Below are 27436 nucleotides of genomic sequence, written 5' to 3' on the forward strand. Positions count from 1 at the left end.
GAAATCTTCAGTTTTTTTTGGCAATTTCAAGCATTGTATAGCCTTCATTCCTCAAAACAATGATTTACTGATGAGTTTCTAGAGAAAGCTGTTTCTTTTTTGCCATTTAATTAGTAATGTCCTGACTATACTTTTTGATCAGTTGAATGCCACGTTTGTGAATTAAAGTACCAATTTCCTTCTGAAACAGCAAATCTACATTCCAAACTTTTGGCCACCAGTGTGTGTGAGCGTGTATCACTTTGTGGGGACCAAATGTCCCCATAAGGACAGTAAAACCTGATATTTTTGACGTTGTGGTGACGTTTGTCGGTCCCCATGAGGAAAACAGCTTATAAATCATTCTAAATTATGTTTTTTGAAAATGTAAAAATGCAGAAAGTCTTCTGTGAGGGGTAGGTTTAGTGGACAGAATATATAGTTTGTACAGTATAAAAACAATGATGTCTATGGAAAGTCCCCATAAAACATGGAAACCCTACGTGTGTGTGTGTGTGTGTGTGTGTGTGTATAGATAGATAGATAGATAGATAGATAGATAGATAGATAGATAGATAGATAGATAGATAGATAGATGTACTTGTAAACTAACGTGTGTTCATTTTGAGAAAATGTAAAACAAAAATATTCGTTTTTTCTACACCGAAGAAGAAATACCTAGGCATTTGACAAATACGCCCTTGTAATTGTACTCTCGTTGCTGCAGGCAGAGGACGCACAGCTGTGGGGAGTGACATGTAGAGAGGACGGGGAGTAGGAGGAGAGCGCGTCGTAAGGGATCCTCCTCAGACTCTTACCTGAAAAACTACAGAAATACTTTTTACGTCATAGTGAAGGCATGTCGAATGAGAGCACAGAGAATACGTTTTTGTTAAGATAGACGCTAATATCAACATACACAATGTATACGACTGAACGCAGGCGCATGAGCCTGCGCGAGACCAAGAGAAAGGATCCCGTGCGAGTTTCAGCTGGAAGTTTATGGCAGGATCCTCTGGCTCTCGAAGTCTGCGGCGCCAATAAAGTCATTATATCCCCACGCAATCGAACCAGAGCTTTATCTGTGGTGCATATAGCCGTTGAGGTCGTGTCTATGCCGCAAACTGAGGAGAGTCTAAGTCTTTCACTGACATGTCTTAAAGAAGCCTGCGCAGACGCGCACGCAGTGCTGAAGAGCATTTCGCTTGAGCGCATTGCGCTGGGCACTACAGAGATCCTGGACACTTTCTACAACGCAGGCAAGTTCTGACACGTGTATCACTGACATTTTCAGGAATATTTTCTTATTTTAGGAGTGTATTTTTAAGCTTGTTGGTTTTACCCCTTGTTTCAGATGTTGCTGTGGTGGATATGAGTAATTCTATCTGTCAGCCATCTCTCTTTTATCACCTGGGTGTCAGGGAGAGTTTCAGTATGACCAATAATGTCATCCTGTATTGTAATAAGCAAGAAGATGATCTTCAAGTTGTGAAGGTGAGACACTTCACACTTAGATCATTGCATCACTCATTCTGTCATCATTTACTCACCCTCATGTTGTTTCAAACTGTAATTAATTTATTTTGTAGAACTCAAAATATGTTGTTTTGCAGAATGATTTGGTAAGGATAGCCTCAGTAACCATTTACTTTCATTGTATGGCAAAAAGATGCAATGAAAGTGAATTGTTACCGAGGCTGCCAGTCTTGACATTCTACCTACATAACATCTCCATTTGTGTTACATAGAAGAAAGTCATACAGGTTTGGAACAACATGAGGTTAAGAAGATGATTAAATAATTTTCATTTTAGGGTGAACTGTCCTTTTAAAAACCTGTGTTTTAATTAAATTAGCAAAAAGAAAGGTTGTTTTCAGAAGTGCAAATTCAACCGCTGCATAATCATTAATTTGCATGATTTGAAGGGAAATTTGCAGTGCGCTATTGTAGTATAGCAGAAATATGGTTAATTGACCAAACCGATTCTTTATAGGAGCAATGCGGGAGCTACACATTTATCCCCTACATGGTGTCACCTCAGGGTAAAGTGTTTGCATGTGATGGCACCCTGATGAGTGGGATCAAAGATTTCCTTCATTCCAGCTTTAAATTTGAATCCTTGCTCAATCCCCTGGTGGATCGACTGGTCAGTGTGCTGGAAAGTGTTCACATTCATTCTAGGTATGTGTGTATATAGTTAAAAAAAAATTTGTTTGATTAAACAGGTGTTCTATTTAATACTTCACAGGTTTGAGAAACCTTTAAAAGTTTACTTAGAGACCACTGACAAATTTCAGTTTCTCTGGATTTACTATTTATAGGTATGTGTTTGAGTAAAATATTTTTGTTTAATTCTATAAAGTATTGACAACATTTCCCCCAAATTCCAAATCAAAATATTGTAATTTAGAGCATTAATTTGCAGAAAATGTCAACTGCTCAAAATATTAAAAAAGATGCTGTGTTTTTAGACCTCTTCAGTCATGACTACACTACTGTACTTGAGGGATTAAGTAGAGGGAACCTAATTGAATTGAATAAACCCAACTAAATTAGACATGTTGGATGAATCTCTTTCCTTTATTAACCAGCTAGTACAGTGAATGCTAGCATGTTAAATGCATGGTAATAGGAGTAAAGCAATGTAGAGCATTCTCAAGCTCCACTCCTCACCATGACGGCAACCCCCAAAACTCTTCTAAATCTCAACACATCAGATCATTAAACACTACAACTCTCCCCCTTTACCTTCATTTTGCACAAAGACACATTATATAACACTTAATTTTAACATTTTCTCTTACTATAGAGTACCATACAAAAAATAATTATGATGTCCCAACACAAATAAATTAAGTAAAGCTAGAAAGCATTAAAACAACTCAGATCATTTAAGTTCACTTGGTTACATTACTTTTTTGAGTAATACGAACAAGAGTGAAAGTTTTTTTTTCGTGTTCCTATCCCGTCCCGTATGATTATCTTTCTTTGATGGAACACAAAAAAAGTCTTTTTTGCGAAAGATGCTGCTTTTTATCCACGCATGAAAAGTAACCAGGGGTTCTCAAACACAATTACATTGCATGCTATTTGTAAGTCTTCTTAAGCCATAAAATATATTTTTGTTATGATCAGACTGAAATTACTTGAAAAGCTTTCAACTTACAAGTTCCAACAAGCCTTTTAATTCAACACTGTAGCTCTCAAATCTCATTTGCCTTTCTACACATTCAGACTTGGCATGAGACATACGAGAACCAATGCCAATTGGCATATTTAAATATTTGTTGCATGGATTACTTTCACTGTACATGTTCCTTTAAGCCTAAATGTATGTTACTTTAGAATGTTTATTTTTTAGAATGTTACTGTGAGCTGTTTCTTGAGCTGAATTAAATTAAACACGCTCTTGCCCCATAGCGAATACCTTCATGAGGCGATCCGCAGGGAAATCCGACTGGCTCGAGAGCACTTCATGGGACAGGCCTTGAGTCAGGAGCTGGGCCGGATCCAGAAACGCTTGGACTCGGTGGAGCTTCTAAGTCCAGACATCGTGATGAGTCTTTTGCTTTCTTACAGGGACATTCCGGTGAGAACTGGAGTCAAATTTTATAGCTCTTTATATACAGTAGTTTTGATGTATAATCACGGCCAATTTGAATAATGCTCATGCTAAAAAGCATGTAATCCTGTGATTTTATGAATATATAGTGAATGAAGTGTTGAGCTCTTGAACTAATTCCGTGCCATTTATGGCTGTATTATCATACCTTTCGAATTGTCAGTTTTGTTAACCTTCACAGTTGTACATGCCTGCAAATTTCTGTCAAAACTTCTTTATGTCAATGTTTTGATTGTTGCTGTGATAACCACACCTTAATCTGTTTAATTATTAATGGAATGTAGAGCAGCAGTCTAACCAGCTTTGATATGTAATAAATGGTAAACCATTTCTTGCTTTTATCTAAGATTTTCATGATGTGCTCTTTGATTAAATGTACAGTATTTGAAAAATAAAAAATGCAATTTAAACATACTCACACACATGAAAAAAGACTATTTGACAATGCTTGTGAAATATTAGAGGTGTCAGCCAAATGTGTGAATAATTTATTGAAATTTGAACCCTCTTTCTCTATCTGATTCAAGGACTACGACTCCATAATAAATCTGGTGGAGACCTTAAATAATTTGCCTATGTGCATGGTGACAGCACATCAAAACATTCAATTTCAATATATATTTGCACTGAACAGGTAAGCTTTGTGTTTGGCAAATAATACAATTCACACAAAAAAGCACACTAATGAGAGTAAGCATCCATTTTATTTAGGCCTATTCTCCTCTTCAAAATGTCTTTAAAGGAGGAATCACCCCAGGGACCGCGCCAAGGCTTTAAAGCTTATTTTGTCCATAGTGGAATCGGGGGGCACAGTGGCATCAGATGTGTACTGCCTGTGCGGGCGCATCTACAAGGACATGTTCCTAAATTCAGGCTTCAAAGACACAAACAGCAGAGACCGAGCATGTTACTGGTGAGTCTGTTTTTACCCCCTCATTCAACAGACCTACAATACTTTTGACCATTATGTCTCTTTTATACACTTCCACTTTGTTCTAAGGCACTTTAGTATTATAGCATCTGCAAAGAACATTAACAGTATATAGTATAAGTAGGGGATAATGTACTCCTAGACAGTTGGTCACCCTAAAATTGTCTCTTTGGGATAATGTCCGACTGACAGGACTTACATGCTTAATTATCAAATAAATAAATCGACAAGTATTGATTTGAATTGTAATTATCTTATGTGATGACAAATAGACCACATAGTGATTAGAGAGACTTGAAATTACTACATTCAACATAGAAAAAATATTTGGCCATAGGATGTTGAAATTGACCAATTAGAATCATGTATTTCAGAGAGCCATGCAATATAGTATACTGTAATTAACTGTAAATCCAGTGATCTGTGCAAAATGACCAGAGGATGGTCATTGCTCTGATTTAAGCAGTGATCTCTTTATTCTGTGTTCATGTATTTGTGTGCAGTGTTAATTTTTCTAATAATCCCCTTGCAACAATGTCCTCTTGGATTTCTACTTGTTTTTCGGCAGGTATGGGAAGGCCTTTGATATTGAACCCACTCTGCACTCTGGAATCAATTATGTTGTTCTCCTCATGGCTACTGGGCATGAATTCGACACTTCTATTGAACTATGGAAAATCGGTTTGTTTTTTTGTGTCCCTCATTTAATGTCACTGTCCTGGTTGTGTGCACTTTAAACAAAGGGATTGGTCAATATGTATGGTCTACACCTCATATCATGTAATTCTGTGTGAATTAGTACATGCTCTGGTCTGTACAGCATGAAAACAAGTGATATTAATGATGCCCCATAATGAAAATTCTTGCCCGAAACTGAAAGTTCTGGACACACTTGGCCGAAAACCAAAAACCTAGAACCGAAAATTATTATTTTAAGTTAGACTTTGTTTGGAATAATTACATTCTAAAAGTTATTATTAGGGATGCACCAAACCACTTTTTATTACTCTATTACTGCACATTTCATTATAAAATAGAGTAGACAGAAAAAAGTTAGTCTATTAAGAAAATCTTGATTGTTTACTACTTTAATGGATAATACAGCAGTAAATAACAGTAATTCCAGTGAAAATCTTCAGTGAATACGAAGCCATTTCTATTGGCAGAATTTTTTTACATTAAATGTGTATCACATTACACAGTCAATTATAATATTAATATAATTTGTTATATATTAGTATTGTTAATAATAATTTTACTTATACAGTTATAGTATACATTAATAATATTTCGGTAGTTATTTCTTAACTTTAAGACCCTCTGGATTTAATTTTGGCGGAACACTCAATGAACAACTATTGGTTACACTTTACAATAAGGTTTCATTAATATTTGTTAAAGCATTAGGGATAATGAACAAGCAATGAACAATATATGTTTTACAGCAATTGTTATTCTTTGTTAATGTTAGTTAATAAAAATACAATTGTTAATTTTTAGTTCATGTTAGTTCAGTGCATTAATTAAAGGTAACATATACAACTTTAAAACATTTTTTTTAAATGTATTAGTGTATTAGAATTATCACTTCAATTCTGGGGATGAAATTTCAGTGCAATCTTAATGTTCTGGGCTTTGTGTACTTTGAATGCATGAGTATGTATGTGTAGATGAGATGGTGAGAAAAGAACAGTTTGTGGGGGTTATATAGGGATAGTTCACTCAAAAATTAAAAACATGAAAAAGCAAATCTGGCATCATACTGTATACTCACCATAAGTTTGTTTTAAACCTATATGACTGACTTACTTATGTGGAACACCAGAGGAGAAGTTTTGCAGAAGCACAAAAAAAGGCAACAAAAAAAAAGCACCATCAAAGTTTGGTAAACTTGGTCCATATGACTTTTGCACTATTTTCCAGGTCTTCTGAATCCATATGATAGCTTTGTATGCGGAACAGACAGAAATGTAATACATTATTTACTGAAAGTCTTGTCTTGAAGTTCTCGATTGACAGCCATGACAGCATTCACTTTCATTTTTTAGAATAGAGCAGCTTTGACATTTTGCTACAAGCAGCTCCTTTAGTTACACAGAAGCAAGAAAGGGTTATGAAAGACATGAGGGTGAGTTAATAATGACTGAAATTTCATTTTTGGGCCAGCTATTCCTTTAAGAGTGCAAGAATGTATGCTTTTTCCCTTCAGTTGAAACTGATGGTAAAACCCTTATTTGGGTGTATTTTTTACTTTTAGCTTGTGGATAAGATTTGTCATGTTCTGTGTGCCTGGAGTGCAGGTGTCACACTTAGTAGCCTGCTTGGCAGAAAGGGCTGTCTAGAGAAGATGCAGGACTACTGGGATGTGGGTTTTTATCTGGGGGCCGTAATCTTGGCCAATGAGCACAAGAAAGTTATAGAAGCTTCCGAGAAGCTCTACAGACTCAAAGCACCAATGTGGTGAGTAAAGGAAATTATTAATTATCCGTGTTGAAAGTGGTCTGATAAGGAGATATTAAGTTAGGCTATCAATTTTAATTTTGTTAATATTGTTGTTAACGAAAAGTATCAGGGAAACAGAAACAAGCACATAAAAAGAGTTCTGTTAATTAAAAACTATTTAATTAAAAATTAAAAAGTGAGTTTTCAAAAGATAGAAAAACTCAAAAAGAAATGCTATAGAAGTATTATGTGCACAACATTACAAACAAAATTTGAAATAGAATAGAAAGAAAAATACTGTAATATTCACACTTCAGATTAATGCTGAATTAACTTAAGTCAGACTGTTGGTGTATTCTGACCAAGAAAAGGAACTGTCACTTAAATATTAAGGGGTCACCTGACTGAGGGGAAGAAAATTATAAATACCAAAACTAACGAAAACTGAAAGTTAGTACTTTAAAAATTATAGTACTCTTATTCACTGTGGAGTGATTTCTTCATAACAGGTATGTTGCATCAATTATGGAGACATATATGCTCTACAAGCAGTTTGCCAAACCACAGGATGAAAATGATCCAAAACAAGAAACTGTGGACTTTTGGATGGAGTTGATGGTCCAGGCATGCAAGCCCACCGTTTCCACAGCGCGGTGCCCAGTAAGACCTTTTCCTGTCTCCTTCCTCAATATTGAAGCCTTACCATACTTCCCTAAAACAGTACCTTTCACTTAGCTTCAAAAACAATCAAGGTAAAGGCCAAACAAAAAGGTAAAGAACATAAACAGACCCAAAATATATGTTTTTTTAGGTGCTGATTTTGGAGCCCTCTAAAGTGTTCCAACCCAGTGTAATATGTGTGAATGAGGAAGATGACTGTCGTACGGTGCAGCTGAGACATGTTATTCCATTCGAGGTAAACCCATTTTTATAAAATTTTTTACCCCCCCTCTTTGGAGTACAACTTTATTCTTATTTTAAATCAAACAGATTGACCCTCTTCTTTGAAATTAATATTCTGTCAAAATGTCATTAACTCACCCACAGGACTTTTCAAACCCATATGACTTTGTGTGTTTGTATCTTAAAATATAAAAGAAGATGTAAGGCAGAATGTCCAGGCTGCTCTTTCAATGGTAGTGGATGTACAGTGGTGGTCACCATTCACTTTCATTTTCTGGATAAGAGCAGGTTGGACATTCTTCTAGAGACCTCCTTTTGTGTTCCATGCAAGTAAGAAAGTCATATGGGTCTGGAATGACAGTCAGTAAATTATGACAAATTTTCATTTTTGGGTGAACTGTCCCTTTAAGCTATAAAATTCCACATTGTGTACATGTCTGTGGGAGTGTAATGTGCTTTATTTGGCTTTCCCAGAAAGGTCTGCACGAGTGGACTTTCCTAGCATCCGCGATTCGCGGAGTAAGGTATGCTTTTGGGAATGCTGTCATCTCCACTATTTTTTCTTTTTCCAGTTCCATGTAGGCAGAAAGAAGGTTTAGCAGTTTTAAGCCCCACTAGGGGTGCTTGCTCCCTATGAATAGTGCTTTTTTTAGTCCTCACCTGTTTGCTTTGTGCCCGTTATATCCTTTTCATCTTGTTAAGCTACAAGTCAATGTCTGTTTGTACTTTCTACATCATTTGGTTACTAATTGCAGCCCTTAGGGCAGTGGACAGCTTGTTTCGAGTTCTTGTTTCAACACAAATGACCTGCTGCATTCTAGCTTTTAATACTTACCATCAGAGTAACAGATACATAAAAATAATGTGTTTTAGTTGCTAATGTCTCATTGCAGAATTTGTATTCATGTAATATTACCTAATGTTTCCACACAGAGGGACCTTATTTATAAAAATCTAAACATAACAAAGTGTCTCATAGTGGAAACAGCACCACTGTAATATTGCCTTAATCTTTCCACTTAGATGCATCTTAGCTGATTCCTTGATCTTTTGCTTGAAATTGACTTTCATTTTAAAATATTAATGATTAAATACCACTTATTCGTTCAGAATGTCCAATGATGTAATATGCTGTTGATTACCACAGAAAACTATTTCGAGATCCCTCTGTTAAAAACTGAAGAACAAAGGACAACACTGCTGTTGTCTTGACAACACCTAAAAAAAAAAAAAACTTTTAAAATATTTTCTTTAAAATACTTCTATTGTAAGTACCTTACTGTTCAGTTCAGTTTTTTCTGGAGTAATCAACAGCAGGCCAGAGATGTTGTCCATACAGCTTAACTTGTAAGAAAATTCCTATTAATACAGACTAATGGGATTTTCAATGTGTTAGGCTTATCCTTTAAATCGTTTTAGGAGTTGTATGTGGATTCATCTCAAATAGTGTGAAAGAGCTTTAACATTTTTCTGTGATATTTTATTTTCTTTGCGGTGTGATTGATGTTATTAGTACTGTGTATCCCCTATAATTACACTCTCGTAGCATCTCCAAGTTTGATGAACGTAGCTGCTTCCTGTATGTCCTGTACAATTCTGATGATTTCCAGTTGTACTTCCCAAGCGATCTCCACTGTAAAGGGTGAGCTCCACCCACATACACATTGCTCAGACATGCTGCCAAGAACAACATAGGCAATGAGCTGAATCACATGTTTTTGGCTGAACTCTTACTAGAGATTTACTTATTTTAATTAGTTTTAAAGGTATAGTTCACCCAAAAATTATAATTCTGTCATCGCATACTCAAATCCTTTTTGTTCAAACCCATATGACTTTCTGTCTTCGGTGGAACACAATAAAATAGATTTTTGGCAGAAAGTTAGTCTCAGACATCTTTCACTTTCATTGCCTCCTTTAGCATTCAATGAAACTGAATGGTGACTGATGCTAACATTCTGCCTAACATCTCCTATTCTGTTCCACAGAAGAAAGGAGGTAATCTGGGTTTGGAACAACATGAGGTTGAGTACATGATGACACAGTTTTCATTTTTATTTGAAATGTCCCTTTAAGGATAATCTTATGTTTTAATTACTCTGAAATGGCTCTAGGCACTATCCAGTGGGCCTTTGAAACGCATGCCTGATTACTTTTCAACTTTTCATTGTTCCATTGAAATAAGTATTAGCTATTGTGCAATGAAGTGTCTGTATATGCTTAAGGGTAAAACAGAAATGATAAAAAAATGCTTCACTGAAAAATCATGAGTCAGATGGAAACATCTTTTTCTTTAGATTATTCTCTAGCCCTATAATTGTGTCACTTTTCAGGTTCTGTGATTTGGTAAACTCTCTATTGCATCAAATAGAAACTCCAGTGGAAGATTCCAGTTCTCTCAGGGGAGGGGAAGGACTTTTAGAGGTGAGAACGATCAATATGATTCTCATATATCTCCTCACTGTTTCTCCAAGCTCCAAGCACTGTTTAGCCAAGTTTAAATGTGTAGGCTTTTATTTTTAATGTTAATATATTTTATGCCATCCTAGGTTAATATCTTGGGACAATGAAGTAAGCCATTCAAAGGATGATTTACCTCGAAAAGTATTAAATGTGTAAATGTGTTTAAAATGCTGTTTACTGATCAAGCATCATCTTGAAAGCTTTCAAACTCTTTTATATCGTCAAAACCCCTTAAAGATCAATCACAATAGTTTGGATTTCATAGATTAGGTGAAAATAGTTTATCTGACTAATTTCTTTTGGCTTTGATTTAGCTGTGTTACAATTATGGATGTACGATTTATCGGTGGCCGATATCTTATTGGCCGATAACTGGAAAAATCGGAATATTATTGTGCCCATAATGGAATTATTGATATTTTAGCAAATAGAAGATCATTATTCTTTATCTGTTTGCGACTCATCAGGATTACCGTAAACACGTATGTAAATGGGTACCACATGATTTATGTGTTGTCATTTATTTCTCATTCAAATCTGCATACATACAGCACATTTATGGTTCATGTTACATCCGCCAAACCTTAAATAGCAGCAAGTCCAAATTCAAAGCTTTTAAATGACAATTTGTATTCAGATGAGAAGATTTTAATTATTTAACAAGCAGTTCTATCAGGAAGACTTGCAGACTTGTGTTAAATTTAAGCTGATATTTATTTGATGAATATAAAACAGAAATGTAATGTCTCTCTTTGGTGTAAGCCCCGTCTGGCAGTCCGAAGAAGTTGTATTCTGAACCACTATATCCAGCCGGAGATTGGAGGCAGGGGCGACGAGCCTACCCCCGTGCAGAACGGGACTCAACTGGTGGTGGTGGGGTGGTGGAGGTTGCCGTGTTAGCACACTGAAATGGCAATGTGATAGATTGTGAGCAGACATATAAGGCAATGGCTTACGTGTGATTGGCTAGGAGTTACCTAGCTAATGGTGCAATGATGTACAGCTGCTAGTCTTCCAGCTAGAACTACGCTGCACTTACATTTCCAGGTTAAAAGATAAAAAATAAAAAACATTTTAAATATCAGTTATTAGTATCGTTATCTGCCACAATGATCTGTAAAATTCCATATTGGTGCATCTCTAGTTATAAGACCACATTCTGTTGTTTTTATGTCAGTGAAAAGGTGTTGGAAAGGACTTAATAATAATACAAAAAAATTGAATTAGAGGGCAAAATAATCCTAAACCAAGAATGACACCATACCAGATGCCTTGGCTTGGGTATTATGTTTCTTGGAAAATATGATGATTGGGATCAGAAAGTATTTTGAAATTGTATCTAAAATATTAGTTCCCCAACCATTGTGTATCATACCAAATGAGGCTTGCAGTAGTCTAGTGCTTATAGAATGAAGCAGTTAAGTGTGGAATTTAATCCTACTTTTTGTCCAAATCTGTGTTCTGCTTTTATTTTAAACAAGCATTGAGCATGCCGTTTTATTCTTAAAATTTTAATCATTTGCTCAATGAAAATGGTAAATAGGCTATGTAAATACGGTCACACACAAAAGGAAAACAAATGAGATACATTATTTATTATTTATTTATGCGTTTGGCAGACGCTTTTATCCAAAGCGAACCTGGAGTTAAGTGCCTTGCTCAAGGACACAATGGTGGTGGCTGTGGGGTTTGAACCAGGGTCCTTCTGATTACCAGATTACCAGTTATGTGCTTAGACCACTACACCACCACCACTCCATACATATGTTACTGCTCTTTGCCCTGTGAGTGCCTTTGATCTATAGGACTTCAATATGTTAATCTTTCTCCAACTCTTACAGTACATTTATGAGAGGAATGAGAATGGAGACAAGGTGGTGTTGGGGAAAGGGACCTATGGAGTGGTATACGCTGGACGAGACGTCAACAATCAAGTGCGCATCGCCATCAAAGAGATCCCAGAGAAGGACAGCACGTATGAACAAGTTTTTCCATTGCATTGATATGTCTGTTGGGATGGTTACAAAATTACAAAATGTTCCATTATTCATTGTAACTATACGTTTAATCTATTTAATAAGGTTGTTTGAAGTTCTTATCTGTGCATCAGCTACATTGTTGATGTGCTTTATTACAAATCCAAAACTTGTCTGTTGACCTTTTGGATGATGTTCAAATATCCCCAACACCCAGTTATGTTTGTCCCCAAGATGAATGCTTGTTTAAACTTGAAAACTTTGGGCTTTCTGATTAGAAAATATTTATTGACTGGTAGCATCTAGTCTTTTAGTCTTTTAAGGGACTCACTGTTCATTTGACTTCAATAAAGAGTAAATCTGTAAAGAGTTTAGCTATGCTCATGTGCATAATTATTAGTTAGGAGAATGTAGAATACTGTTGATACATTTTTGTGTGGAATCTAAAAGGCTGAAGCCAAGATATGTACCAAAAATGACATAATGATTGATATAACCCATTTTTCTGTTTTGGGACAACTAAAATTTTTCATGCATTATATCTTGCCGACATTTCTTTCTTATTTTGATGAATGTTTTTTTTTTTTTCTTTTTTTTTTTTTAAAACAGTTTTTGTGCTGTTTTAAACAAATATACCCATAAAGCCCTTGTTGATTGTAACTTATTTAGATTGCTCATTCTAATCAGCATGATGTATTTTTCTTGTCTTTTTCTTTCTGTCTGTTAGCTACTCTCAGCCACTCCATGAGGAGATTGCTCTACACAGGAGACTGAAGCACAGGAATATTGTGCAGTACCTGGGCTCAGTCAGTGAGGACGGCTTTATTAAGATCTTCATGGAGGAGGTTCCTGGAGGTGTGTAGTGCTTTGCTTTATTTATAGATATTTAACTTTTCCCCTTTAAAGAAACTGAGTAATATTGATTTAGATTGTCTGTTGAGAAATATATGTTGTGTGGGGGAGAATAATTCTAGCTACGACTATATGAAAAATGTGCGAAGTTGAGCACTGCAGACCAGTTTAGGGAATTCTCAGTTAGTTGTGTGAACCTCATGAAAATTGTCAAGAAATTTTTTTTTGTCAAAAAACAAAACAAGAAATATATATATATATATATATATGTTGCTTAAAGAAAATTAAGCTTGTTTTTAGAATCATTTAGATCTTTATGACAATTAAGGGCATCAACTATCAATAGCAAATTCAATGCAAAAAATAAATAAATACATACACACACATATATATATATATATATATATATATATATATATATATATATATGTATATGTATGTATTACTCTTTGCACCCTTTTGATACAGTGCATCTGTAACATTTTACAATAAGGTTCAATTTGGTAACATTACTTAATGATTTAGGTATAATAAACAAAAAAGAACAATATATATTTTTTACACCATTAATTCATCTTTGTTAATGTTAGTTAATAAAAATACAAGCTAATGTACAACTTTTAATTTTAAAACTGTATCAGTGTATGGTGAAACTAACATGAACCAAAATTTATAAATGCAGTAAAAAGGTTGTCCATTGTTTGGCCATGTTAACTAATGTTGTTTATTAATGTTAACATAAAGCTTAATAGAGCTTATATCTAAATTATACTTTTATTTTTATTTGTTTATATTGATTGAAATATTACCCGGACATTACTTTCATGAGATGCACCCACTTAAATTCATTTTCACTTGATCACACAATTTGTTTGATTACAGTTTTATAATTCATATTCTCTTGTCTTATATCCCCCGGCAGGAAGCTTGTCCTCTCTCTTAAGACCAAATTGGGGACCTCTTAAAGATAACGAAGCAACCATTGTCTTCTATACCAAACAGATTCTTGAGGGCCTGAAATATCTCCATGATAATCAGATCGTTCATAGAGATATTAAGGTAAAAATACGTGTTTCAGTCATCCTCAAATTATCAACATCTGAATCTCAGCGGTATAGTCCACCATGTGCCATTGCTTTTCATGTCCCCAGGGTGATAACGTTTTGATAAATACATACAGTGGTGTGCTTAAGATATCAGATTTTGGCACGTCTAAGAGACTAGCAGGAATCAACCCGTGTACAGAGACATTCACAGGTGAGGCGAGTCCCCGAGTGATTATTTCTGTACTTTCACTCTTCTCACATTACATTATGTACACTGTGCGTGTTTGCTTTAGCAACTTTAAGCAACTGCCGGTGATTCATTTGACTGCAGGCACTCTACAGTACATGGCACCAGAGATCATTGACCAGGGTCCACGTGGGTATGGAAAACCGGCTGATATCTGGTCTCTGGGCTGCACTATCATTGAAATGGCGACAGGGAAACCTCCCTTTCATGAGCTGGGCTGTCCTCAGGCAGCCATGTTTAAGGTGCTTACTGCAGGCTTTTAATGCTGGAATCTATTTTTAACTAATCGTTATATATAACCATGTTAAATAAACCATGAAGTTTATTTACAATTCTTTTTCACATTCCTGACCATTAAGCCTGTCACTTCATGTTAATTTTTATAAGAGTTTCTCAAAATATATAATAAAAAAAAAAATTGTTGCTCCTACAGGTGGGAATGTTTAAGATCCACCCAACAGTGCCAGAGTGCATGTCAGAGGAGGCTAAAGGTTTCATCATGTGTTGCTTTGAGCCTAACCCAGACAAGAGAGCCACAGCCTCAGAGCTCCTGAAGAACAGCTATCTGAAGGGAAGCCCCAGGAAGAGAACAAAACCTCAATCAGATAACTTTCTGAAAGAGCCTTGTGGTGAGCCGACAAATTGGTCCATTGTTTGAGATAACTTGGTCTATATTTTGTATGAATAGCCTTAAAGGGGTCATAACATGCCTTTTTTATGAATTTAATATGTTCCTTGAGGTTCACTTTTAATATTGTTAAAGTTTTTTTGCACAAAACCAGTCATATGTTTGAAAAACATGATCATTTTGCACCCTCTTTCTGAATGTTTTTGTGCTGCTTCTTCTGTAAGACTTGACAGTAAATGCCCACTGATGTGATTGGCTCTCTGCTCTTAACTGACCTGCTCTTTCCTTGCCATCTCACTGCTCATCAATACTGTGCAGGCTACAGAAGTGATAAGGTAAAGTAGGCATCGATGTGTTGTTGTGGAGGCGGTCAGATTTAAATGTCTTCCACAGTGTGACATCACAATGTAGAGGACATAAAAATAAAATAAAAGAGTCATTTATACAAATGTTCTTATTGCAGTGAGGAGGAAGTTTTGAGTTCTGAAACATACAGTAGGGCTGCACAATTATAGCAAAAATCATAATTGTCGATTATTGCTGTTGATATTGTAATCGCGATTATTAATGTTGATTTAAATATTAAAATACTGTGACATCACAAAGTAAGCAACCGTGTGGTTCTTCAGAGTAGCAGATTTCAATGGTGAATATGAGCTGCGCTCCAGTTACTTTTAAGCATCTTTTAAGCATTATATTGTATTTTATTTTATATTGTAATAATGTTTGTTAAGGTAAGGCAAATTCAAATTATTGTAAATTGAAATCCATTGTATAGAATAAATTATTGCTAAATTCAAACTTTCAAACGTATTAATAGCTGATTTAAATCGACTAAGTTACTGTGTTCAGTAAACACTTTAGTGACGAGACAGGGGACCATTCATCCTGTTAGATCTTCAGTGGTGATCTTGTTTATGTAAGATCATCCTTAGATCATCTTTGGCCTCAGTGGTTGCATTTTGGAAACTAAAATCAGTCATTTGCAATCTGAGTTTGTGCAATTCGTGAAAATACAAAATCTACCAATACCAGCTGTGTGGCAAATGGGTTTTATTAGAGCAGACGTGATAACAATGACAGTGATTCATGAAATATGCTATTCATGCCATATTCTTTATGTTGGCTACACCTAAAAAACACACTTAGAACAATTAAGCTGAATTATTTTATTGCTATTTTGTACAAATCAAATTCACATTGGCCTACTTATGAACAAAACTGTAATTACATTTTTAATAATTTGTACACAGAAATCGAGCAATGCGACAAATTCTTCCATTACAATGACAGCTGTCACTCACTGGAGTTTTACACTGTTTTAGACCTGCATTTCGATGCAAGCTCAGTGACGCTCCACACAATGTTCTGCACTCTCGCGAATGCTCTTATTAAAAACAAAACTGTCTAATCAGCATAATAAATAAATTATTTACACCGTGTCTGTGCCTCGATTAGAACGGGATCATTTTAGTTTTGTTGTGTTGCTCATTTGCAGTGTTTTAACATCTACGTTCAAAGCGAGCGGTTCAATATGCAATGAATCCAAAATATTTACAAAGTGCTTTTAGCTCTTGTTCTACAGCTTCTTTTCAAGTGTCAGGTGATGTTTCTTCAGTATTAATTTTCGTGTGCCTCGCAAACAGAGCTAGAACATAAAGCAAGCATCTGGGCGTTCAGACTGTTTAAAACTTGCGCATTAGGATCAGTAGTCATTACAGATAGGACTAATATAAGTGGCTCTGATTGGCCATTGCCATTTCATTGCTCAACGGACATTTTAGTTATTGGTTAGAACACTCAACCACTGCAAAAACACGTTGTAACTAGAAACCATTGACGCAAAAGGAGCAGACTTAAACTGAATGCTGTAATCGTCAATTTTCACGATTACATAATCGTGGCAGCCGTAATCGTAATCGCGATTAGTTTTTCGATTAATTGTGCAGCCCTAACATACAGTGTGTTTTTATAGTACAATGACCTCTTATATGTTAAGGAAAAATCAATTCCTCATGTTATGACCCCTTTAAATCACATGTAGTGACTCTTAACACTATACTAGTGTATACAGAGATAGTTCACTCAGAACTGAAAATTGTAATGTAATCATTCACCCACCTTCATTTTGTTCCAAACCCATATGATTTTCTTTCCTCTGTTCAACTTAAAAGGAGATGTGTAATACAGGTTTGACATAATTAACATTTTTGGGGTGAACTGTCTTTTGAGTCTCAGTAAAATGTGTATTAATAAAGTTATCTCACTATAAAATTTTGTTGGACAAAAATGTGTATATGCCACTGCGAACAGTATGAGCCAGCAATATTTTTAAACCATTTTCTAGGAAGAGCAAGACTGTACATTTTAAATATTTATAAAATATTGAAATGTTTATCAGTCAACTTTTAAGATTACTCCAGCATATGATGGTTTCAGTGGGTCTATAAAATCTATTTTATGTGATATTTTGTCATTTAAAATGTATGTTTAAGTTAATTTGGGGATTTTACAGTAGGAGACTTTCACAGGAGCATGTCTGTGCCCATCGCTGTACGTGTGGAAAACACTGATGCTGACCACACTGATTTGTCCTGCTCTTTTGATCTGAGAAGGACCGCGTCTGCCCTCAGGGCAAGTGACATCGCTGAAAGTCCTCCCACCTTCAGAAGCTTCCTGGCGTGAGTCAGAGCTTAAAACCCTGATTCAGGGACTCCGATAATTATATCATGTAAAGCATACTCCTCATACTTTAATTGACGTATATGTCTTTTATATATATATATATATATATATATATATATATATATATATATGTATATATGTGTGTGTGTGTGTGTGTTGGGGGGGTTGGCAGTGTGCCAGATGAGCCGCAAGGGGACATGACGACAAGCCCGTTGGGCTCTGTAGAGAATCTTGGTCTGTTCATGCTTCGAAAGGACAGCGAAAGGAGAGATACGTTACATAGAATACTTACTGAGTATATCAGCCATGTAATACAAAACATTCAGGAAACGCTACCTCAGGTACACATACACAATCTTGCACACTGCTGTATCTCCTTTTCTTCGAAATATTTGAGATTTGTGTTGTGGAATGCTGCCAAACCTTCTTGAATGTCTGAACTATTCTTAGACATTTGTTTGACGTTATCATTATTTTTCCCATTATCCAGGCAGAGGAGCCATGTATCAACTCTGATAACATCAGCGAGCTGATTGGCTGCCTGCGAGAGAACATCCGCTCTCCAGACAAGAGGCACCTGACTAACAGCCTCCTGAAGTTGCGCTCCAACCTCTTGAACTCTGCTGTGCCACTCAACAGCCTGCAGGCGGTGCTCTTCAGTTTCCATGATGCAGTATGTGCTTTGTTATTGTAGAAGAAAACTAAAACTAAGGGCCAATTAGTGGGGCTTTCTTAGGCAATCACTACTACCATTGCTCATACTTAAGTTAGGTACTTAAGTTTTAAGCTTCGGATCGTTACCTGTCCCACACAAATTATATTTATCTGAAAATGTTTATTAATATTGCATGAAGCTGGTTCTTAGGTTTGTAGGTTCTTATGTTCTTATGTAGTTCTTATGTTTGTAGGTGAAGAAGGTTCTTCGGAAACAACAGATTAAACCTCATTGGATGTTTGCTTTGGACAACTTACTGAGACTGGCTGTACAAGATGCCGTCACAATTCTGCTCCCAGGTACACCAAAGACAATATATGATGCAAGATGGGCCCCAAAAGCCTCTCTTGCTTCACTAAATCCTCTGTTATGCGTATGCACTTTCTCGAGTAAACTGACATGCAGTGTTTCTATCAAAAGGCGATTGTCTCTTTTATCTGTAAGGCAGGGACTAATTCCTACAGCCCATGTTTAGCATTGTGATTTCTTCCCTTTATATCTATACAATGAGCCATCTCATCATATAATTACCCTATAAATTTACTCTGCATCATTGCAAGTCCAGATCACTAAATTCCCTCTCCATGTTTTTTTGTCAGAGCTCAAACTTCAACTGCAATCATCGTTTGAACACGAAGAGAGTTCTCCAGAAAGAGAGCAATCCACAGAAGCTGATTCCGAACAAACAGTCACTCCCCTTGCAAAGGACCAAGAGGAAATAGATGTAATTCCGAGAATCAAAGACATTTCTGATATCACTCAAAAATCTAAAGAGGGTGACAAGGATTGCAAATGTACCGATCTGCCCAGTGACCTCCTCTCTAATCGCTCCTCACTCACAAAGGAGCTGTCAGAACTCCGCCTTGAGTCCAGGAGGTATCCAACTTCCTCATTCTCTTGCTCTTTTTCAGCTTTGGAAGTGTTTTAATACATTTGTTAAAGCTGAAATATTACATTTCTGTGCCACAAAGCGGAACTGCAAAAATAATCTTTGTTTTCCGAATACGCCCCCCTATCTGCTGTTGGCCAAACAAAAAATAGTCCCGCCCTCAACTCACGTCATTGGTCGAGTCAATGTCATGGTTGCGCAAAACAAACAGAGGATTTTCATATCACAGAGACAAAGTGCTTACAGTTTTTGAGAAAATTAACCTATGAATGGCTTACTTATTGTTTTCTCTGCATAATAAGATTGGATAGGAGAAAGTATTTTAACACAGAATGTTGCATATGTCAGCTTTAACATATAGATGACTCTCAAAATATAGTCTGCTTCTCTTGATAGCTGTATCAAGCAGTAATGGAACACTGGTTTTAACCAGAATGCTCAAATGGCTGGGCTTTCCAACAGGGGATATAATTATTCACTAATGAAAGTTATAATAAAATGTTAACAAGAAAATCTAGCTTTTTTATATGGATGGTCACTGTTGGGTTATCTGAGAGTCCAGCATCTACTTTGAAAAATCAGTTCGTAGTGTAGTAACGTTTCATCAAAAGTAGCCACAAGAGGGCAGTGAAACAAAACAGGAATGCAGTGGACCACACCGTTTTAAAGCTGTTGGAAATTGTTCACCCTGTGTTCTAGGTTGCTAATTGAGCTGAATGAGAAGGAGAAGGAATTCCTGGAGCTTCTCAAGGACTCCCATCAGATGAAACAAAAACAAATAAATGTCTTGGAGGTCAGATCTTCTACTGCAGCTACAGGTTACTTCAATTTTTACCCCCCTTTATTTTCTGGGTGGGGAAAAAGGCCACTTTATTTAACAGCTTGCTTGTTGGTTAAAATAACAGTGCACTCCACAATAAAAAATTATTTACTCACCCTCATGTCATTCCAAACCCATATGACCACTATGACTGCAGTTGATTCAAGTGTAAAACAACATTGGTATGTTTCTCGCCAGAATGTATCGTATGACCTTAGAAAACTTGAAATATTATGCATGAGTTTCATAGACTGTTATGACTTTTTTGGGTCCATTTCTAAGTTTAAAAGCTATCAACTTATTTCAATACAAGCCATTGTATCCTTCAAAATACACATTTTTTGTTCTGCAGAATAAAGTCATACAGATTTTGAACAATATGAAGCTGAGTAGATTATGACAATTTTCATTTCTGGGTGAACTGTGCCTTTAAAAATGGTTGATAATCAACTTCCTCTGTACAAGAGAAAATTCTTGCCCAAGGCGGTAGAAGGTGTGGCCGATGCAGAAATGAGTGTCAAATTATTTGCATTAACTCAACATGTCACTGCATGTCTTTTAGTTCTTAGGAGAAGATGTTCTGTAATTGCCTTCCAACTTTTACCCAACCTTGGCTAACACAAATTTAAGTCTCACCTTCAGGGCTTGTATTTTCACTGTGTATATTTGTAAGGATATATACGTATAAAGTACTGTTGTACTCATGGCAGGTGGAACCAGTGATTTAAAAAAAAAACCCTGTGTAACAAAGTTCAGTGGAAAGGAGGAGGTGAGAACTGGCTTGACAATATAAATAATCTTTTAATAAAACAAAAAGACACAAACATAAACGCATGCAGGGCAGCTGCTCATAACTCTCTCTCAAACTGCCACCTCCGGTCACATTTATCCCTCTCGAGGGCTTGATTAGCCTAATTAGGGGCCGGGTGTGCAGCATCACTATCCGGTCCTGGCCTCTTCCCTGCCACACCTTGCCTCAAACTTTCTGTAATGGCTAATTTAGCAGTTTTTACATAAAACTTTACCATCACTGTGAATAATTCAAATGATTCAAAATGAGTTCATATCAGTTTCAACTGCCAACAGTTTGTAAAAAAGTCAAGGTGTATTATGTTCATTCTCTCCCACAGATAATAAACCTTCATCCTATAAATCTCAGAACATGGCTATGGTGCGCTGGCTGAGGGGCGTTCCAGTCGATGAGAAAACCATAGAAACAGTGAGTGGAGTTTCACTATGAACAGGGGACACTTACACTTACATGTTTATCCATTCTTAAAGGATTAGTGAGCACATTTTGATAAAAGATTATAAAGATAAAAATTTCTTTGGGAATAATGTGGACCGTTACATTGTCCACAATAAGAACATGAACCAGTTTTAAAGGTTTAGTTCACCCAAAAAAGGAAAATTCTCTCATCGTTTACTCACACTCATGCCATCACAGATGTGTATGAATTTTCCAAAAAGGATATAAAGGCAGTATAAAAGTAATCCATACCTTACGACTGCAGTGGTTTTATAAATATTTTCTGAAGCGTTACAGTTGGTATAGGGTGTAAATAGACCAAAATATAACTAACTTTCATTGTACATCTTGCCATTGCAGTCTCTAGGCACCACGCTTGATTTCAAGCTTCATTACACTTCTTAGTGCTTGACGCATGAGCACTAGATGGAGCTGGAAGTGTAATCAGCTTGAAATCATGATTGCCAAAGAGACTGCAGATGTCAAGATTTATAGTGAAAAGGAGTTATATTTTGGTCTGATTGGATCACTACAGAAGACATAGATTAAACTACTGGAGTCATATAGATAGCCTTTTGTGGCCTTGATGTGCTTTTTGGAGCTTGAACGTTTTGGTCCCCATTGGCTTGCAATCTACAGAGCAAATCAATCTACAGAGCTGAGGTATTCTTCTAAAAATATTTGTTTTTGTTCTGCTATTTTTTTATTTTTATATATATATAAATTATTCTCCCTGCCCAGTAGGGGGAGATAAGATTGAACAATGTTAATCACCAAAAACACAAGAAGAATGTTAAAGTGATCTGTTTCTCACCCGCAACTATCATATCACTTCTGAAGATATTGATTTAACCACTGGAGTCTTCTTGATTACTTTTATGCTGATTTATGTGATTTCTGGAGATTCAAGCTGAGATATTCTTCTAAAAATATTAATTTGAGTTAAGCAGATGAAAGAAAGTCATACACATCTGGGATGGCATAAGGGTGAGTAAATGATGGACTATTCTTTTAACCATGTTTATCGTGGTTGCATGTTCTTTGATTTCTTTAAGATGCTTTTCCATGAGTTCACCTTGGACTGCCTTATACACCTCACATGTAGGGATGATCTGCAGTACTGTGGCATCAAGTAAGTCATTCCTTTAGCAGTCAGACATAAGTAATGTAAAAGACATGAATATAATTAATATTAAACATTTTATGAATGTAAGCATATATGTGTGTGTGTGTGTGTGTGTATATATATATATATAGGGCTGGGCGATAAAACGATATTGATATTTATCCCGATAAAGAAAATCCATGATAAGCTTTTGATGAGTTTTCTATATTTACTGCGTGTCGCTAAAACACAAGCAGTTTGGCTTTCTCAGGCTGCGTTTCCACTGGGGCGGACTAAATCCGCTCAAAGGCGCTAGGAGAGAGTTTGCTCCACACTGCTGCCAATCCTAAGATCCACCTTGCGAGCTTGACGCTCGGCTTTCATAGGAATGAATTGAAAACGCTCTCAGCTTCGCTCACAATGCGCCAGTGGTAACGTAGGGTCAGACTGGATGAACTTGCTAATGCTAGCTGCCTTGCTAAAGATTAGACTACGTTGGACACCGGATTGATTCAATCTGCACCGCAAGACTTCATGACAACGGTTGCGCCCTCTCATCATCTCTACTGAAGAGCATGACAGAACAACAGTGATGTGGACAACAGCTCTGATCTTTCTGTGCTGTAATCTTGAATATTGTTCTCTAGCAACAAACATGCATCATTTATGACTTGTCCCACTCCGCACGCGTTGCCTCTTTCCCTGCATGTGTGTAGACATGAAGTGCCGCACGAGTTAACGTGGTTTCAAAGCACCTTTTAGACCATAAAGTTTTTCCCTTCTAAAACGAGCATTTAATAATTAACAAATCGAATAAACAAATCGATTTCTGTTCTAATTTTGTGAAAATTAATTAGATGTATGGAATGGATAAGGAAAGACTAAAATTACTAGTTGGTAGACTAGTCTCTCACTTTAATGAAAATATACATATGTAAACTTTTCTAAATTTTCTCTTGGGACACCCCTGAACCCACATTCAGCATCATACCACAGTCACAAGTGCTTCTTAGATTCAGATACTTGGGTATCTGAATCTAAAGAAAATAAATAAATATTTCATTTTAATGTAAAAATATTCTATACGGGACTGCTTTCACTATGCTTCAGAACAAACAGATGATCTTTTAACATTAATTTTCAATTGATAAACTATAAAATATTTTTATATTTTGGTAAAAGATCCCGCAGACCCCACTGCTTTGGCCGTCTCTGGACCCCCTGTGCAGTTTTGTAGAGACTTTTTTGACTGTTTAGAATAAAAATGTTCTTCTTTTCTTCCATCAAAGAAAGTGCAATGTGTAAATGTATATCGTGATAAATATTGATATCGAACAATATGAAAAAGATTATCGTGATACCAATTTTGGCCATATCGCCCAGCCTTATATATATACACACTGGTGGCCAAAAGTTTGGAATAATGTACAGATTTTGCTCTTATGGAAAGAAATTGGTACTTTTATTCACCAAAGTGCCATTCAACTGATCACATTTGAAAAAAAAAATCTGAACTTCTTAAACTACTTCAAAGATTCTTCAAAAAATCCTCCAAGTGCAGCAATGACAGCTTTGCAGATCCTTGGCATTCCAGCTGTCAGTTTGTCCAGATACTCAGGTGACATTTCACCTCATGCTTCCTGTAGCACTTGCCATTGATGTGGCTGTCTTGTCGGGCACTTCTCACACACCTTACAGTCTAGCTGGTCCCACAAATGCTCAATGGGGTGAAGATCCATAACACTCTTTTCCAATTATCTGTTTCTTTGCCCACCCGTAACATTTTCTTTTTGTTTTTCTGTTTCAAAAGTGGCTATTTCTTTGCAATTCTTTCCATAAGGCCTGCACCCCTGAGTGTTCTCTTTACTGTTGTACATGCAACTGGCGTTCAGCTAGTAGAATTCAATGAAGCTGTCAGCTGAGGACATGTGAGGCATCTATTTCTCAAACTAGAGACTCTGATTTACTTATCATCTTGTTTAGTTGCACATCTGGCCTTCTGCATCCCTTTCTGCCCTTGTTAGAGCCAGTTGTCCTTTGTCTTTGAAGTGTACACCTTTGTATGAAATCTTCAGTTTTTTGGCAATTTCAAGCATTGTATAGCCTTGATTCCTCAAAACAATGATTGACCAATGAGTTTCTAGAGAAAGCAGTTTTTTTTTGTGCCATTTTTGACCTAATATTGACCGTAAGATATGCCAGTCTATTGCATACTGTGGCAACTCAAAACAAACACAATGTTAAGCATTTAATGAACCAAATAGCTTTCAGCAGTGTTTGATATAATGGCAAGTGATTTTCTAGTACTACTTTAGCATGATTACTCAAGGATAAGGTGTTGGAGTGATTGCTGCTGGAAATGGGACCTGTCTAGATTTGATAACAAAATGTTTTTTCAAATAGTGATGGAGCTGTTTTTTTACATCAGTAATGTCCTTACTATACTTTGTGATCAGTTGAATGCCACTTTGGTGGATTAAAGTGTAACATTTCGAAGGGAAACACAAGAGCAGGATCTAGGTGCGGCTTAAGAAGTTTAATTAAGAAACAAAGTGTGGTATAAATTAGGAACTCAGGAACACGCAGTACAAACAACTGGGGAATAAAACAAAGAAAACATACACAATGGCAACTAGGTAAATTAATGGGAGAAAAACACATAACAACTAATAAAGACAGAGCAGGCATCAGGGGATTATATAAACGCAAGGATAAATGAGGTAATGGAAGACAGGTGAAAACAATTGGGAACAGCTGGTAGTGATGAGGGCAGTGAATTATGGGGAATGTAGTCCGGGGAAACAGATGACAGGGTCAAAACACAAGGCAAACAATAGTGAATCATGACATAAAGTACCAATTTCCTTCAGAAACAGCCAAATCTGTACATTATTCCAAACTTTTGGCCACCTGTGTGTATGTATGTATGTATGTATGTATGTATGTGTGTGTGTGTGTGTGTGTGTGTGTGTGTATATATATATATATATATATATATATATATATATATATATATATATATATAAAATGAAGTGACTCGAGGTATGCCTGTTTCACTCAGAGGTGGAATGCTGTGTCGCTTATGGGCTGCCATCTCCAAACAGAGGAAATCTCATCTCAGTCCAGTCAAAGAGGACAGTGAAGAAATCATTCTATAACAGACACAACTAAATCCCAATGTTTAGTTCATTTGAGCTCAGTGAGTTTGCAATGTATAGTTTGTGTCTTTTTGTTTGGCACTGTTTTGTTAATGCCTATAGGTGACTGATAAATTAAAGGAAAGAATTCCATAAAAATATACAACCTCAGAATATCATGCAAACAGTCATTTTGTCAGATATTTTGGGATAGAGATTCAATGTTTTTTTTTTTTCATTTTCTTTTTGTATTTAAGAGCTTCTAAAATGTGTGATATTCTTTTGTGTTAATCTTAATCTGGAAATGTTGTATATGAGAGGGGTTTTGTGTTGTGTATATATTATAGTGTGTATATATATGTACAGTATGAGAGAACAAAGAAGTTGTATTTGTTTGGTCATATGCTTGTGCATTGTGCATTCTTATACTGAATATTAACTACATTAATAAAACAAAAACATACTAACAGCAAAAAGAAATTAGACATGTATTTAAGTAATATCTGTATATCTGTAAGAACTATAGTATATATGACCTTACTTAAATAAAAAAAAAAAAAAATGTAATTGTTCATTGAACTGATGTATATAAGCGATATCACACTCGCAATCGTGCGATATGGCCCTACATCAGCACTGCTGTGATTCGGCCGAGTGCCGTAGGTAATTACAGCAGTGCTGATGTAGGGCCATATCGCACGATTGCGAGTGTGATATCGCTTATATACATCAGTTCAATGAACAATTACATTTTTTTTTTTTATTTAAGTAAGGTCATATATACAATAGTTCTACGAACTGCATTTCTGCATGGAACTACTTTATTACGCAACGGATCAGAATCTGCAGTCCCTGGTTCAAAACAAATGATGCGTCCAAACCCTCCGTTAGTAATTCAAAAAGTTCACTTCAGAAATAGTATCATGGCTTGTGCTGTAAAAAGTTATTGGACAATGATGGATTGGTGTGTGTGTGTGTGTGTGTGTGTGTGTGTGTAGAGAGAGAGAGAGAGACTGAGCATGTGTGATCACCTGTTGCCACTCCCAAGCAGATATGCTGTCAGCGTTCTGAAGGTCAGCTTTCTCAGTGGAAAAATTGTGTCCAAGTGGGGGTATTTCTCCCTTTTTCGTGGTAGGCGTCATTCACTATTCACTATAGAAACAGCGTCCTCCGCAATGTCCTCCGCCATTTTTAAACCGTGAGTATCCAATGTGGAAACTCCATAAGCACCTCAAGTTCTGTAATCAAACAGTCCTTTGTGTCTCTCAGCTGCAATGAGCCTTAATCCTGAAATTGTTCATTTAAAGCTGTTTAAAACAATATCCTAGCTTAAGTAATGTAGTGGTAATAGGAGCGATCACAGAGCGCTGTTCTATGTAAACAATGACTAACGATTCACTTTACGTCAACAACTGGCTCATATTACACACAAAAATTATCTTTTGCCACCACCTGCTGGCTAACATATGTAATTTCAAAAATAAAGACTTAACTCCTAACAGATATGCACTGCTCTTACACCATAGTTTAGAATGTCAGGAACACAAGCGGAGTGATACACACAGTGATTGTCTTGAGTGCTGATCCTGTCAGACCATCAGTGCTCATGGAACGTCTCTCGTCCAATCAGATTTGAGGAACGGAACTAACTGTTGTGTGTGTGTGTGTGTGTGTATATATGTAAGGAATAATTGACTCCGGGCCGTTGAATTATTAGAAAAATAATGCACACCCAGGGTGGTAATGC

At 36.3% G+C, this 27436-nt stretch overlaps 1 protein-coding gene across 2 annotated transcripts; it reads left to right on the forward strand.

The window, feature by feature from the left end:
• Positions 1-814: 814 nt before the first annotated feature.
• On the forward strand, positions 815-26238 carry LOC127658169 (mitogen-activated protein kinase kinase kinase 5-like). Of its 2 annotated transcripts, none has more exons than XM_052147308.1 (28): positions 815-1238; positions 1334-1473; positions 1973-2160; positions 3400-3568; positions 4129-4235; positions 4344-4514; positions 5101-5213; positions 6833-6992; positions 7484-7634; positions 7786-7890; positions 8352-8401; positions 9424-9519; positions 10211-10301; positions 12182-12315; positions 13044-13171; positions 14091-14227; positions 14320-14425; positions 14546-14703; positions 14895-15090; positions 17605-17770; positions 17947-18115; positions 18265-18447; positions 18683-18788; positions 19089-19365; positions 20078-20196; positions 21329-21417; positions 22503-22579; positions 25614-26238. In XM_052147308.1, exons 1-28 carry the CDS (start codon positions 902-904, stop codon positions 25708-25710), a joined length of 4020 nt encoding a protein of 1339 aa, XP_052003268.1. In that variant the 5' UTR covers positions 815-901; the 3' UTR covers positions 25711-26238. The 2 variants fall into 2 exon arrangements, with proteins under 2 accessions (XP_052003268.1, XP_052003269.1); XM_052147309.1 differs by having other exon boundaries at positions 17608-17770.
• Positions 26239-27436: the final 1198 nt, after the last annotated feature.

Source organism: Xyrauchen texanus, chromosome 17 (genome assembly GCF_025860055.1).
Source record: "Xyrauchen texanus isolate HMW12.3.18 chromosome 17, RBS_HiC_50CHRs, whole genome shotgun sequence".
Taxonomy (NCBI): domain Eukaryota; kingdom Metazoa; phylum Chordata; class Actinopteri; order Cypriniformes; family Catostomidae; genus Xyrauchen; species Xyrauchen texanus.